The sequence below is a fragment of the Corvus brachyrhynchos genome, unplaced genomic scaffold (assembly GCF_000691975.1).
Source record: "Corvus brachyrhynchos isolate BGI_N302 unplaced genomic scaffold, ASM69197v1 scaffold167, whole genome shotgun sequence".
Classification (NCBI taxonomy): domain Eukaryota; kingdom Metazoa; phylum Chordata; class Aves; order Passeriformes; family Corvidae; genus Corvus; species Corvus brachyrhynchos.
The window spans coordinates 4,695,356-4,708,598 of record NW_008239547.1 but is presented as its reverse complement, the minus strand read 5'-3'; the positions used below and the strand labels follow the sequence as shown (position 1 = coordinate 4,708,598).

General features: G+C 41.3%; 1 protein-coding gene across 18 annotated transcripts in view; it reads right to left on the bottom strand.

Annotated features, from left to right (window-relative positions):
* SVIL (supervillin) overlaps window positions 1-13,243 on the bottom strand; it is a 130,239-nt gene that overhangs the window by 61,785 nt on the left and 55,211 nt on the right. For 17 of the 18 annotated variants that reach the window (XM_017741492.1, XM_017741481.1, XM_017741482.1 and 14 more), the window contains one exon: window positions 2,468-2,534. Coding sequence is in view for 16 of the 18 variants with exons in the window: in XM_017741481.1 (XP_017596970.1) it covers window positions 2,468-2,534 (67 nt within the window). In the remaining 2 variants the exon portion in view is untranslated. Of the gene's footprint in view, window positions 1-2,467; window positions 2,535-5,417; window positions 5,629-13,243 lie in introns of those variants that run through there. The other variant, XM_017741484.1, reaches the window with a different exon arrangement.

Genomic DNA, 13,243 nt, shown 5'->3' with positions numbered 1-13,243 from the left:
GCTGCACTACACAGCATCACAGGTTATCTGCTTTGTGAAAGTCCCTTCATAGTTTTCCTCTGGACAGACTGTCAACCTTTATTGTTTATTTTTTAAAGATTAACAATTTTCATATACTATTTTATCCACAATTTAGGAGTTTTATCTCTTCAGACACATTTTTTCGCTCTTTCTTGCTAAGATGCAGGTAGAATTGCTTGTTTTAAATATTTTCACATGAGAAAAAACAAATGTTTTAATCCAACGTATAATTACATTGCTTTCCCATGCACAGAGGATTCAGTGACAGCACTGTTCTGAACATGACAGAATCAAGCCAAACAATTGAGTATTTATAGACACATAAATCAAATTAGTTCTAAAAATGAAACTAGGCATATTTAGGACATGTCACAGTGTTCAATAAGAACACTCATTAGGAATCTAAATTGAGTTGGAAGGATGCTAAGGCAACTCCAAATAGCAAAAAAAAAAAAAAAAAAAAAAAAAAAAAAAATTACAGAAGGCTACTCATCACCACTTTTAAGTGTTTTAAAAGACAAACTCATATGTAATTCGTTAACAAGACCTCCCTTTTTCCTCAAAGGGATCTTTCCAGATGTCTCCCTGCCTTATTAGTTTCTCTACTGGAGGAGCAGTCACAGCATCAGTTCAGTTGCTTAAGCAGAGCCAGACAGTCAGACCTGGATTGCCAAATATATCATACCTTCAAACTCATCCAAAACCCTCTTCTAGAAACTCATCCAGAACCCACAACTACATCTAGTCATGCTACAAATTTAGGTGCATATTCTGAGCAGCAGCACTATGAATTAACTGCACTTAAGAGCTAAGCTATGCACATTTATTATTGAAATAATTAGGGAGTACATGGGTTTCTCTAAATAAATAAATAAATAAATAAATTAGAAGTTTGCAAGAATTCTTTCTTGAAGTCCCCGTTAAATCTGGATACTGAAAGAGCTACTTCTTGTCCTTTCCTTGCCTCAAATATAGCCTGAGATCATGGTTCATGAAATGCAAGCAACAGCATGAGGTTCCACCAGTTTGTTTCACACTGGGTTTGTGTACGGCTTGGCCTCAGGTTCCCAACAAACTCATTATACTCTCCAGTGTTCAGGAATTCAGATGATTCCTGTTAAAACACAGTCAACAATACTTCACAGTCTCAATAGTTTTTGTTTAAAAACAATGTATAATGTAGCATTAGTAGAGTACTTGACAGTCTCAGTAGTTGTACAGTTCTGGCAACTTCCAAAGTGTGAGCTGCATGCTGTACATCAGGGATTCCAGGCTGAAAACTTCATCTGCTGCTGCAGCAGCAGCATATGGTTTCTAAATAGCTGTCCCACTAACCTAGTTACATGCCCAAAAGCAACCAAAAGTTTGATCCAAATGCCACTGGTAATACTGACCTGCCATCCCATTTAAAGGTATGGCATATACTGAGATTTTATGATTGAAATACAAAATCCATTGGTATACCTGCTAGCTAGGTGCTTGGTGTTCACTTTTCTTCTCTTTCTCTACCTCCAGGAGAACTTCCTTCCCTGGACTCTTATGGAAAAGGTCCATTCTACAGTCGTGTCCTTCTCTACTACTCCCATCGCTACTTTCCCCTACGTGCTTTCACAGCACAGTGTGTCTTGTAAACCTAATCCCTCCATCTCTCTGCAGGACCTAAGAAACAACATGGCAGGGAACCAGGTGTGCTCTAGGTGTGTGCACTGACTGAAAAGAAGCTTGCAAACATGAGCCTGTGCCCCTCTGGCACCTCTGGCAAGGGGATTCCTGCAGAGCTGAGCCAATGAAACAGCTGCTTGCTGGGGTAAGAGTGGGTTCCCAACTCCTGACCTCCTCTCTGTGCCATTGTGAATGAGTCCAGCAAGCACAAACATGGGCACCCAAGGCAGCTGGAGCAGGGATGGGAAGAGAGAGGGAATGTGACCAGCCATCTTGCTTAACTGTTTAGTTGTATCCCCTTACTCAGCCTTGTGGAACTGTGCCCTAAGAGTGCAGACAAGGAGGCAGCACAGCCCTGACTGGATGCAACACCACTTGTCCATTCATCTGCAGTGTCCCCCTTCTTCTCTCTCCCCCCAATTGCTCCATGCAAGGATGTATAATTAATTCACCCACTTCAGCCACCTGCTTTTACAGACAGGTTCACACTTCATGTCTGTACTCTGTCCATGCCATGCAAGGAAAAATGGGCATTGCAATGACAGAAGGCTCAGTGCAGAGTAGGACTTTCCCTTTAGCAATGTCAGCTATAAATTTTAACATTATTTAGGAAGCAGTTGGTGTTTTCAATGCTTGTTCAGAACATCTGCTCTAAGCAAAAGCTTGGTCCTGTGAGAGGGCCAATAATCATTTTTCCTGACAAAAGAATAACTGTAGATTCAAGCAATGACAGAAACTTACTGCAACCAGTCATCTTCACTGGGCAAGAAAAAGTGGACCTTACCTTAACGTTCTCTTCCTTAGGAGCAGTCGTGAAGGCTTAAATCTGATGGAGTTTCCTTTGGCAAAATCTGTGAAAGAGGAAAAAAAAAACCACACCATTGTGAAGATGCTGTAATAAACAGGGAACTTTTGGTAAACTAGGTTATAGTTTCCAACCATAGCCTTTTTCCCCTGCAAAAGACTGTGCAGAGGCCTTCTCTCTAATCAAAGGAGCACCAGCTGGCATGTCCAAGATGATGATAAAACCAAAGCCTTGCAAAAATGAGTACAGACAGCAGGCATATCAAAAGCATTAACACTTAATGCAACTGCCATGTTCTACTCCTAATATTTGTGGTGTAGCACTGCAGCCTGGGGTGATCATTTAAACTCAGTGTTTCCCAGATTACAAAATGGGCAGTGGACATGTTTATGAAGCACTCTGCAAACGAGAAATGCTGCGAGCAACAAGAGCCCTTTTGGCTGCAGCCTGGCAATACTATGAAAACTGCATATTCACTGCAGAAGCCAAGAGATGTCCAGCTGAGGATCTCTTGCAACAGTATTACACCATCCATGACAGAAATATTTCTGAAGATTGTCTACTGTTTGGAAGCTCCCTTTCTTTTCTGCATTGCCTTACAACATGCATTTCACAGAGGAACACATGTTTACACTGAGAGCAAAATTGTGTCAGATGCAGCCTTATGCTCAAAAAGTATGTATTACAAAGCCTCTAGGTCCCCAAAATTGTGTGAACCATAACAAGCAACCCCACCCTCTCCCAGATTAAAGTTTTTCATTTCTGCATCAACTGCGTCACCAGAGGGTCTAAATGATGACCAGTGGCAAGGGGGACCAGTGCTCCAAGTACCCTCTTCCATTCACTGAGGATGCAATCAAGAGACCTTAGAGCAGCCAGGGAGCAGGTCCTGGTCTGGGACTGCTGTGCAAAACACATGGAGCTACTGACAACTTACTCCCAATGAAAAATTGCCTTCCGTCTCCATCTGTATTAAATCTGCTACCCAAGACCCTAAATTAATAAACAGTTGGCCACTGATACAGCAATCATTTTCTTTTTCAAAGACAGACGCAGACTTAGAACAATTCAAATGCAGCTACACTCCTTTTACTCTACCTCAGAGCTAAGATTTAACTATTTCAAAGAAGATCTAACTGCAAAAAATTTTTTTTTGTTTATGCACAAGATTTTCAGTCTGGGTAGAATGTCTCTTGTTTTTGCAGACAGGGTTTAATTAAGCTTATTATAGCTGACAATATGGGTCTTAATTTAGAGAATGTACATTTTATCTATGCCTTTCAAAACTTTTTATCCTCTTCCATTTCCTTCTGCTACATCTACAGGTATAAAGATTGAAAAAAGGTTTAAAAAAAGTAACAGAAAGATGATTTTAATGACTTGATAAAGAAGCTTAAAATGTGCAAAAAGGCATTTTTTAGGCATCTGCTACAAGTCAGTACAGATTTCAAGCAGCTTTGCTAATAGCATTCTTCAACTTTTAATAGGCAACTTTTTCCTGGTTTTGTTAACATTAATTTTATCTTTCCATTAAATGGAGAATGAAGCACACAGATTACACAGAAACATCTTGTTAGACCAAAACAGAATATTATAAGAAAAACAGTGTGAATGGTATATAAATCATTATATTTTACATTGCAACATTAAAAAGAATACTCTGAGCCATACGGATCCTCTAAAAAGGCCAGATTTACATTACTTTGAGAGGACTATGCACTAACTTCCACAGCCCAGCTCAGTATCAGCTTAGCTAATCAGAACCAGGCATATCTTAAATTTATAGCTGTTCTAACAGGATACAACCCATCCTAGAATTTTTGGCACTGGAACAGCTGTCCACCATGAAAACCACAAGCAGACCACAGAGAAATTTTGCTACCCCAGCCAAAAGTGGGGAGGGAATATGAGAACAGAAGAAAGGAGCCTGCATGCTTCCCGGGGAGCAGGGAGGGAGAAGGGCTGCTGAGAGGGGCACATCAGCCGGTTTGGCTCCTGCTACCCCTGAAACACATTCAGTAACATTCATACATACCACATCTATAATGCCTCAAAATCATCTTAAAACTTTGCTGTGTTTCACAGGGGTGAGTTCCAATCTTCCCCTACACCCCAAACACAGAAAAACTTAGCAGACAATTAAATTCCATTACACAGTTTTGATATTTTATGTATTTCCTCCTGTTCAAATTAAACACCATGTGGGGGGATTAAAGTCCAATAAAACTTACCTACCACAATATGGAAGTCTTAAATACAAACACAGGAGGAAAAGTAAAACAACTCTGCATCAAAAGACAATAAATATCCCCACAGAAGAAACATCAGTTTAGCAGAGTCTTATTCAATGGTTAATTTAAAGATTAAAAAACCACCCTCACAGTACTTGATAGACAGAAGGAAAATATTTACAACAGCATTTTGCTCTGGTTTTTACTGAAGGATTCTAAACACTCTCATAATCACATCAAAGCAGTTTTAAATATTTTTATTTAAAATTAAGAGTATATTTACTGAAGTATAAATCAGACTTGTTCACAAGTTTAACCATTTGTTCAGTCGAGTTCCCTTCCCTCTTAGGTGCAAACTACTGGATAAAACCACTATTAATAATTTAATATATAGGAAATTTAAAATGAAGACTCTAAAAAGAAAAAGTAGATGCAACCTTCCAGTGTTACTTAGTGTATTTAAAGGCCCTAAGTCGGTGGCATGCTAAGCTAATTAAAAGATCCATCTAATCGGATCTTTCAAAAGTGTCCTTTAGGAAATAACAAAATAGCCTAGGTGACTAAATGCATACTGATTGCTAAAGTACCTAATGCAGCTGCAGGAGAGCCAGTCAAACAATATTTACACATGCACACATATATACGAGAGATTAAACACACACAAACTGCATTTTCTTTTATCTACTTGGAACTCTTACCTTGCTCCTCAGAGTATTTAACATTTCCCACATAGCTGGAGATCCAAGGATTTCTGAACATGGTTGCACAAACAAAGGATTCGGCAAAGAGAAACTACAATAGCAGCTAATTCTCAACCAGCCACAGCCCTTAGGCCTGTCTTAGCAATATCGTGGAGAGATTTTTCATAGCACAGGACTGGAGCTGTCAGGCTATCGCGTCCCAGGGAGTACAGTAAATGCATAGCAATAGGCTGCAAGCCGGAGCAGCTCAAGCCAGTAATCAGATTACAAATAGAAATTAGGCACATGAATGCTAAAACAGATTGGGCAATGGTGATTGGGAGATTTATAATATTACCACTTCAAAGATACAGCCAAATCACACATTATATTCCTGCAAAATGAATGCAAAACCCCTAAATCCTCATATTAAGAAACCAACCAAACAAAAATACCCCAACAACAGCAACAAGAAAAAATGCTGAGAAGAGGAATAATTCCTTCATATCTCTAATCAGGATAAACTGCAGTGCTTACTTAAGAAAAACAGCACCCAGGCTGCCAAAAAATGGACTCTGATAATCATAGCATTATGCTTAAATGTTTTGCCTAACTATTAGTTGGAACATTTAAAACAGACAAGATTTATGGATAACATATGAGCAAAATTACTGGTGGGGGTAGGGATTTAAGAACAGACACCACAGCTCCAAATATTTTAATTCGAGACAGAAGGTGAAAAATTGCACGAAAGTACTGTCTAGCTACCTTTTTTTTTTTTTTTTCCATTAAACAGATTTGATGGATTTTGGATTGAAGAGTTGGAACCCTTTTAGTTAATTTTGAAAGTCTGGAAATATTTGTTTGCAATGGTGCAATAACCCTGGCTCAGTCGTCCACACTGAACTACCTGATGGTCAAACACAGACACAAAGAAGCACTAAATATGTGACTGAAACAGGTCCATGCACTTAACCCCATCCAAACAAATAGGGAAGTCTATCAGCCTCCCTCCAACAGACTTCTTCCCTTCCAAAAGATTTCAGCTACTATCAGTATTACAGGCTGAGAGAGTGGGGTGGTTCAGCCTGGAGAAGAGAAGGCTACAGGAAGATCTTAGAGCACTTTCCAGTACCTAAAGGGGGCTACAAGAGAGCAGGAAAGGCACTTTACAAGGACCTGTAGATAGGACAAGGGGTAATGGCTTTAGGCTGAGGAGGGGTAGGTGTACATATTAGGAAGAATTTCTTTACTGTGAGGGTGGCGAGGCCCTGGAACAGGTTCTCCAGTGAAGCTGAGTATGTCCCATCCCTGGAAGTGTTGAAGGCCAGGCTGTATGGGGCTTTGAGCAACCTGGTCTGGTTGGTGTCCTGGCATGGGGGTTGGAATGAGATGATCCTTAAGGTCCCTTCCATTCCAAACCATTTTATGATTCTATGAGTAGAAAGCTCACCACAGGACTGGGGCTGTCAGGACCATGAAAAGGTAGACTAGAAACACAAGACTGAAGTTCTTGACTATTCTTACCTGGTTTTGTGATACCTGGTACAACAGAACCCTGATCTATGCTAGGAACTTCAATGTACAGACAAGGTATGAGCAATGATGCTGTGAAAGAGACTGCATAACCACAAGTGAAAAATATACTCTATCAACAACCTATTAATGGCTGTTGGCCCATCATGAAGTATTTAGCCTATCTAGGTCATCAAAACACTGTTTTTCATACTAACAAGTTATTGCAATGGATAGAAGAACATGCATTCCGTCTGGTCTAATGCACCTGCTATTTGTTTTAATCTATTTATTTTAAAAAACATGAATAATGTTGCAGTCACTCTAACCAAAGCACCTTTTCTTAGCTGATCTTTCAACAGTCCAGAGCTCCCTGGAACAAGAGTCACCCAACACAGGGAACATGGCCTTGAAGCATCTGACTCATCCAGTAACATTCTCTGTTCAGAAATATTTGATGGTACACACCACATTTTTTTCTTTGCCTGTAACTTTGCTACGTCTCATGTTTAATTCTAACTACTCCCAGCCCTACCAAGAGAACACAAACCAACACTGCTGTGCACTCTTGGCCAGATGTGAAGGCCTCCATTTACTTGAGCTTAATATATACAAAAAATGTAATCTGTTGACACTAGTCCAAATCTGCAATTAACCTGAAAATCTGGGGCTTTATGTCCTAGGCATAAGTGCAGGTGTGCTTAAAACACAAAAATGAGATGGGGCAGAACTAACAAAGCAGCTGCTAGTACAGCTAATGGGGAAATTCTGGACACCCTGCTCTGAAAAAAAACCTGTTTCTTTCTCAACCCTGCTTGTGTGAAGACTGTTTACCTGATCTTGTGAATAGAGGTGTTATTACCTGTAGCGTTTTTAAGCACCTGTAACTCATCTGGTACATAGTAAGGGAAGTTTCTCATAAAGAGCAGGTAAACATCACTCATTTGACTCATTTTGTGCCTACAATCTTTAGCAAGGTTGAAGCAGAAGTTAGACTTGACAGCTGAGCTGATGCAATAGCTCAAGTCTGCCAAGAAAGACAGTCCTACCCATCGTTCCTTCTGCTGCAGGACCTCTGCTATGTCCTGCTCCCCTACTGACCCAGCCTGATGACTAAACTGGCAGTAAATATTCCCTTTTGGTTTTGCTGGGTATGCTTTTCAGGAGGTGCCAGAACAAAGAAAAAGGCACAGGAACTTATGATCAGGAAAGGGATCAAGCCTTCTGGCTAACAAAAGACGTGAGCTCAGCTCAAATGTTACCCCTCTGCCAGGCAATGTCCCCTACAACAGAGAGGAGGGGTACATTTGTATTTGTGGAGGGAGGGGTCAGGCTCCTCCCCTCCTCTGCAATACATCATCCCCGACATTTTGTCCTCAGCATCCTCCTGGTGAATGAGGTGCAGAAGGGAAAGCACATGGAGCTGCAGAAAGACAGGAAAACTCTGGAGTGCCTTTCACAACTGTGTAATTTTTAAATGGGTTTTTGCTTATGCTGTTCAGATTCTACCTACAGTACACAGTAAGAAGCCAGTCTCTCCAACTGGTCTGGCTACCACCTGGGAAGAAATATCTGTGATAGGCTTTGGTGCAAATAGGACTCCTTTTCCTCCTATATACAGCTGGCAGGCCAAGAATCCAGGGGCTACCTCATGGGACCAAAGAGAGTTATTATAGTGGAAAGTAAAATATTCAATAAAAAAAACATCTCTATCAAGTTCTTCACAAAAATACCTAGAGTTTGATTTAAAGATCTCTTCATGTTAGGTTGGAAGGTGATCACCAGCCATTGCTCTGTGCACAGTACCTATGATTTAACATTAATGTCACTGCTGTTAATACTGAAACTATGCTGCTGTGCAGAATCTGCAACCCCAGAGTACATTCAGCATTGATTCAAGATAAGGGGTATGTGCCAACACTGCTTCCAATATTAAAACTCTTCAAGCTCTGAGATGCTGGAGCCTTAGGGTGCTACAGCAATGCTATGCACTTCACACAGCTTGTTGAGAATATTTAACTGTTGGTAACTGACCGCTTCTGTCTCTCCTTTTCATCAAAAACGGATCACCTATCACAAGAGAAGTCTCTGTGCTGGCCCTTAACCAACTTTGGAAGTGGAGAAAAAAATTAAGGGTGCAAAACCAGTAAGTCAGCAGAGTTAAGCAATGGTATAAAGAAAAGAAGTCTCGGATTTAGCATTTTGCTGCTTGTTTGAAAACAGCAGGTTTAAGAGCAAATCCTTCCCAGAGGAAAAGAAAATAATCTCCAAATACTTGATGAGGAAAGGAGGAAGAGCAGTTTGTCCTTCAAAAATGATCCAGTCTCCAGAACCTACAAGAACACTCAGCCAAACTACGTTTGGCTATCAAGGCTGTGTTACAAATCGGTAGTAATGTTCTTGTCTCCCCCTCTGCCATCATTAATTCTTGAGCATTAGCAGCCTCCAACATAAGCAAACAAAGAGAGAACAACAGTTCAGCCATCAGAACGGGGGGCAGCCCAGCGGGAAGCTAAGTTTGCAGTCATCTGCGCTTAGAGCTCGAGGTTAAGCATGTATACATTTCAAATCTGAGACTGCTCATGAAAGACCAGCTGGCAGTTAAATGTTGTTCTGAAGCTTCCCACAGGAAGAGAAGGAAAATATCTTCCTTTTGTCTGGCAAAACTAATAGCTCTAATCAAAGCTGGAGTTTAAATGACTTGCAAGACGGTTCCCAATTTACAGGGCTGCCAGCCCCAAAACACTGAGGAGTTATGAACCAGGTCCCACCAAGATCAGGCCTTTTTTCCTCTTTAATTTTGATCACTTATGAATTTATATTTAGAAGTGTTTAGAAGTGATAAAGAGAAGTCGATACTTTGTTGTGACTTGCAGATATCATAAAAGCAAAAATCAAAGAAGCCCATGACAACTGTTTGAAGAAAACCTAAAAATAAAATAAAATTTTAAAGAAACCAACGATGCAGAGGAAAGAAATCCCACAGTGACTGCATGAAACTTTCTGCAAATGTGCTAGTTAGGTAAACAGGAATCTGAGCAACACAGAAAACTGAGATGATCTGTATAAATGTAATGATGAAATCATATTTTCATCCACTCTTCATGAGTAGAGATCTAAAGGAGCTCACAAATTTTATTCAACTGCTCTTCTGGGCAAGGTGAACACCTTGGAATAGCTAGTCAAAACGAGCTATGCCAAGATCTGAGATGCTGTGGATGATTTTAGGAATGAAGGTCAGAGGACTGGGCTAAAGCAGACTACTCTTTTCTATCAGTCCATCTGACCTCCCCTTCCAGGCTGCAGGCTTCTCACCTATCCCATGCCACCCAGTCAGTTTTTGGCATGCAGGCATATCTTTCCAAAGGAAACTGGCAAGGCACTCCCTTTTCTTATTTCCCCTTCCTCCCACTCTCCAGCAATTTCTGCCAAGTTGTTCAAGAAGTAAGTCAGCCCAAAGCTGAAGGGCAAGTCGAAAATCTCCCAGAAGATTACTTCAGTAGTACAATCACTTAACAGCTCGAGTCATGTCCCAGCAGCCCAGCTTGCAATCACAGTACGTATTCTGGGTTGGCAGTGCCAGTCAGGGCTGTCTTCTCCAACCAAACCCCATGTATGTGGGCAAGTGGTAATTTCTCATTTCTTAAATGAAGGCCATTTGTATGAACTTTAAAAATAGGGTAGTTTCCTGACATAGTGTCATCACTCCAGCAGAAAGCAAACATAATCCTTTCCAAATAACCATCCTGGCAAAAAGATTTATGTTTGGCCAGTGATTGTGTTTTGGACAAGTCTTCAGATAATTTCAGCACTGTGTTGTTTGTGTAGTGTCCTTTAAAACAGGTCATATGCAAAAAGATGAAAAAAGCTGATTAATAAGATTTATAAAGGGGACTGAGGTTTATAGTACAAAATGTGTTGAAAGAATATGGATGGTCTGTTCAGTCATGTGCTCTAGGAGAAGGGAGAACAACAGGTATTTTTGTACACACACTAAAATTCCCCTTCAAATCTCCAGATTACTATTTCAGATTTCACTCAACTCATTAATTTCAGCAATTAATTACTCCTAAAAGGAAATTTTGGTACGTTTCAGTTTTGCACCATATTTTCAGAATAAGGAACATGAATCTAACATTCCGTGACATCCCTACCTCTCATATCACTGTTCGCAAAACTGCATGGCAAGACTGCAGCATAATTAAAAATGTCCAAGGTTTTCCTCTTTAGGATCAGTCTAGAGGGGCTCCTTCAAGGAATTCCAAAGGCCACATGCCCTTTCCACATCTGGCAATCAGATCTATCAGTGGGGTACATTATCTGAATTCAGTCACACCTATTTGTCTCTGGGCCTGAAGCAGTAACAGAACACGTCACGCGTGAACACGGCCATTTCTGGACTGAGCAAATGGCTGGAAGGGAACTCACCTCCCAGCAATACAGACAATCTAAATCATTAAACAGCTCAAGGACTTTGAGGAGACGTGGCGTTTTACCCAGCAAAACAACACTGGAGAGTGCTTCACACCACAGCTCTCTGTGAAGTAGCTGCAGCTCAGACTGTGAAGGCACAGGGTTAGTCACAGCTCTGTGGATATCCTTCACTGGAGTCATGAAGCAACAGCTTCTCCTTTGCTATTGCAGTGAATGAGAGCTTTGCTGCTGGGGTGACCATGGGCTTACACTGCTGCTGGGAGACTGTAAAACTCCTGTCTTTCAAACAAGCAGCCAGGGTTTCTAGGATGGGTTCCCCATCTTCTGACACTTCTAGTGTCTGCAACCAGCCCGAGGCCGTCTTCTTGCCTGGAGCAACAAGTGGCCCCATGCAGTTAGGTGACACAAAAAGCCCTGCCACACTATGAAGTTTTCTCCTGGTTGCTCTTGACCACCTCTGCACTGCTACCTCTGCATGCGTGTAAAAGCCCAAAAAGGGAGCAGAGAGAGGCACGCATACCCCAAGGAAGAATTTATAACAAAGTTCTTTGGCTCTTCGTGATAGTCATCTAAGGAAAACAGCAATTTTGTTTACCACTGTGATGTGATATTTCACAGGCCACATCCTATCCCTGCATTCTTACCTTGAAATACAACTTTTTGAAATATAACTAACTTACAAGCCTCAGGCAGACAGCAACATTGCAGACAAGAAACCCACGACCCCAGCTCCCATCCTGTTTATAGCATGTTGCAATGCTTCCTCAGAAAATTAAATATTTATTGAAGGAAATAAAGAAAAAATGTATGCTTTATTCAAAAGCTGACGGTCAAGGTAGGACAGCTTGACTACAAGTACTGTCACTGCACTATGAAAAAGGCACATGTACCAGGCTCAATTTGCAACCAGCATGGCTAAGCAAAAATTAATGAGGAAAGAAAATCTAACCCAGTGAAGCTGCAGTTCTGGAGTCTGTTCTCTAGAGAGCGGATTTAAATTCATGGCAGCTATGGCATTTTTCTCCTTATTGCTCTCATTCACTCCCTAGGCCCCTGCAAAAATCACCAACATTCTTGGTGAGCAGGGGGGTACCAGGGAGTTAATCACACAGATCTGAAGAGCCTTCCCAAAGCTGTCTGGGAAAGTTTACACAGCATCTGTTTGTCTAAATCTATGGAGATTATACTAAAGGGAAAACATAAGTACTTTTTTTAAGGCTTCTTCCATGCAAAAGTCAGTTTTAATGAGATGGGTATGAAGCAACCTAGCTTAGTCCTGGTCTGCCCACAGACAGTGGGTGCCAATATTCCCCTTCTTCTGGGAGCAAGATAATTGCTTTAGCCAGTAAAAATCAGTTTTCCAATAAAGGGCATAAAACTGCATAATAAGAGAGGAGAAACAAGTTCCAAAGTCATAATTAATAAATAAATTAGTTCCTCTTAGTCCAGGTATTCCTCTGAAAGCCAGCAGTGCAAGGAACGCAAACGCACTTCCCAGCAAAGGCCCCCGCAAAGTGTTTCAGTGCACGGACTTGACAGCGTGAACTGGAGTCCTAAGGTTATAACCGAGCACATTTAAAACACGCCAGGAAGAGAACCAGAGCTACTAACATTTACACTAAAGGATTTCACTTTTTAAAGCCACCTCCAGCATAATTCTTGATATTTGCCAGGCAGAGTGCAGCGTCTCTGACAGCCGGGCTCAGGCAGCAGCAGCTCGCTGTCAGCGCCGCAGTACTGGGTCATATCTCCCGGGGTCTGCGCTGGATCCGTTCTGGGCTGCGCGTCTCATCCAGCATGTTCCGTCCCCAGACACGGCTCCGCAGCTTGCCTAATAAGGCCAGGCGCGAGTTGACTGGCTGGCTTATAGGTCACCCCGTGTTTACCTTGCGAGC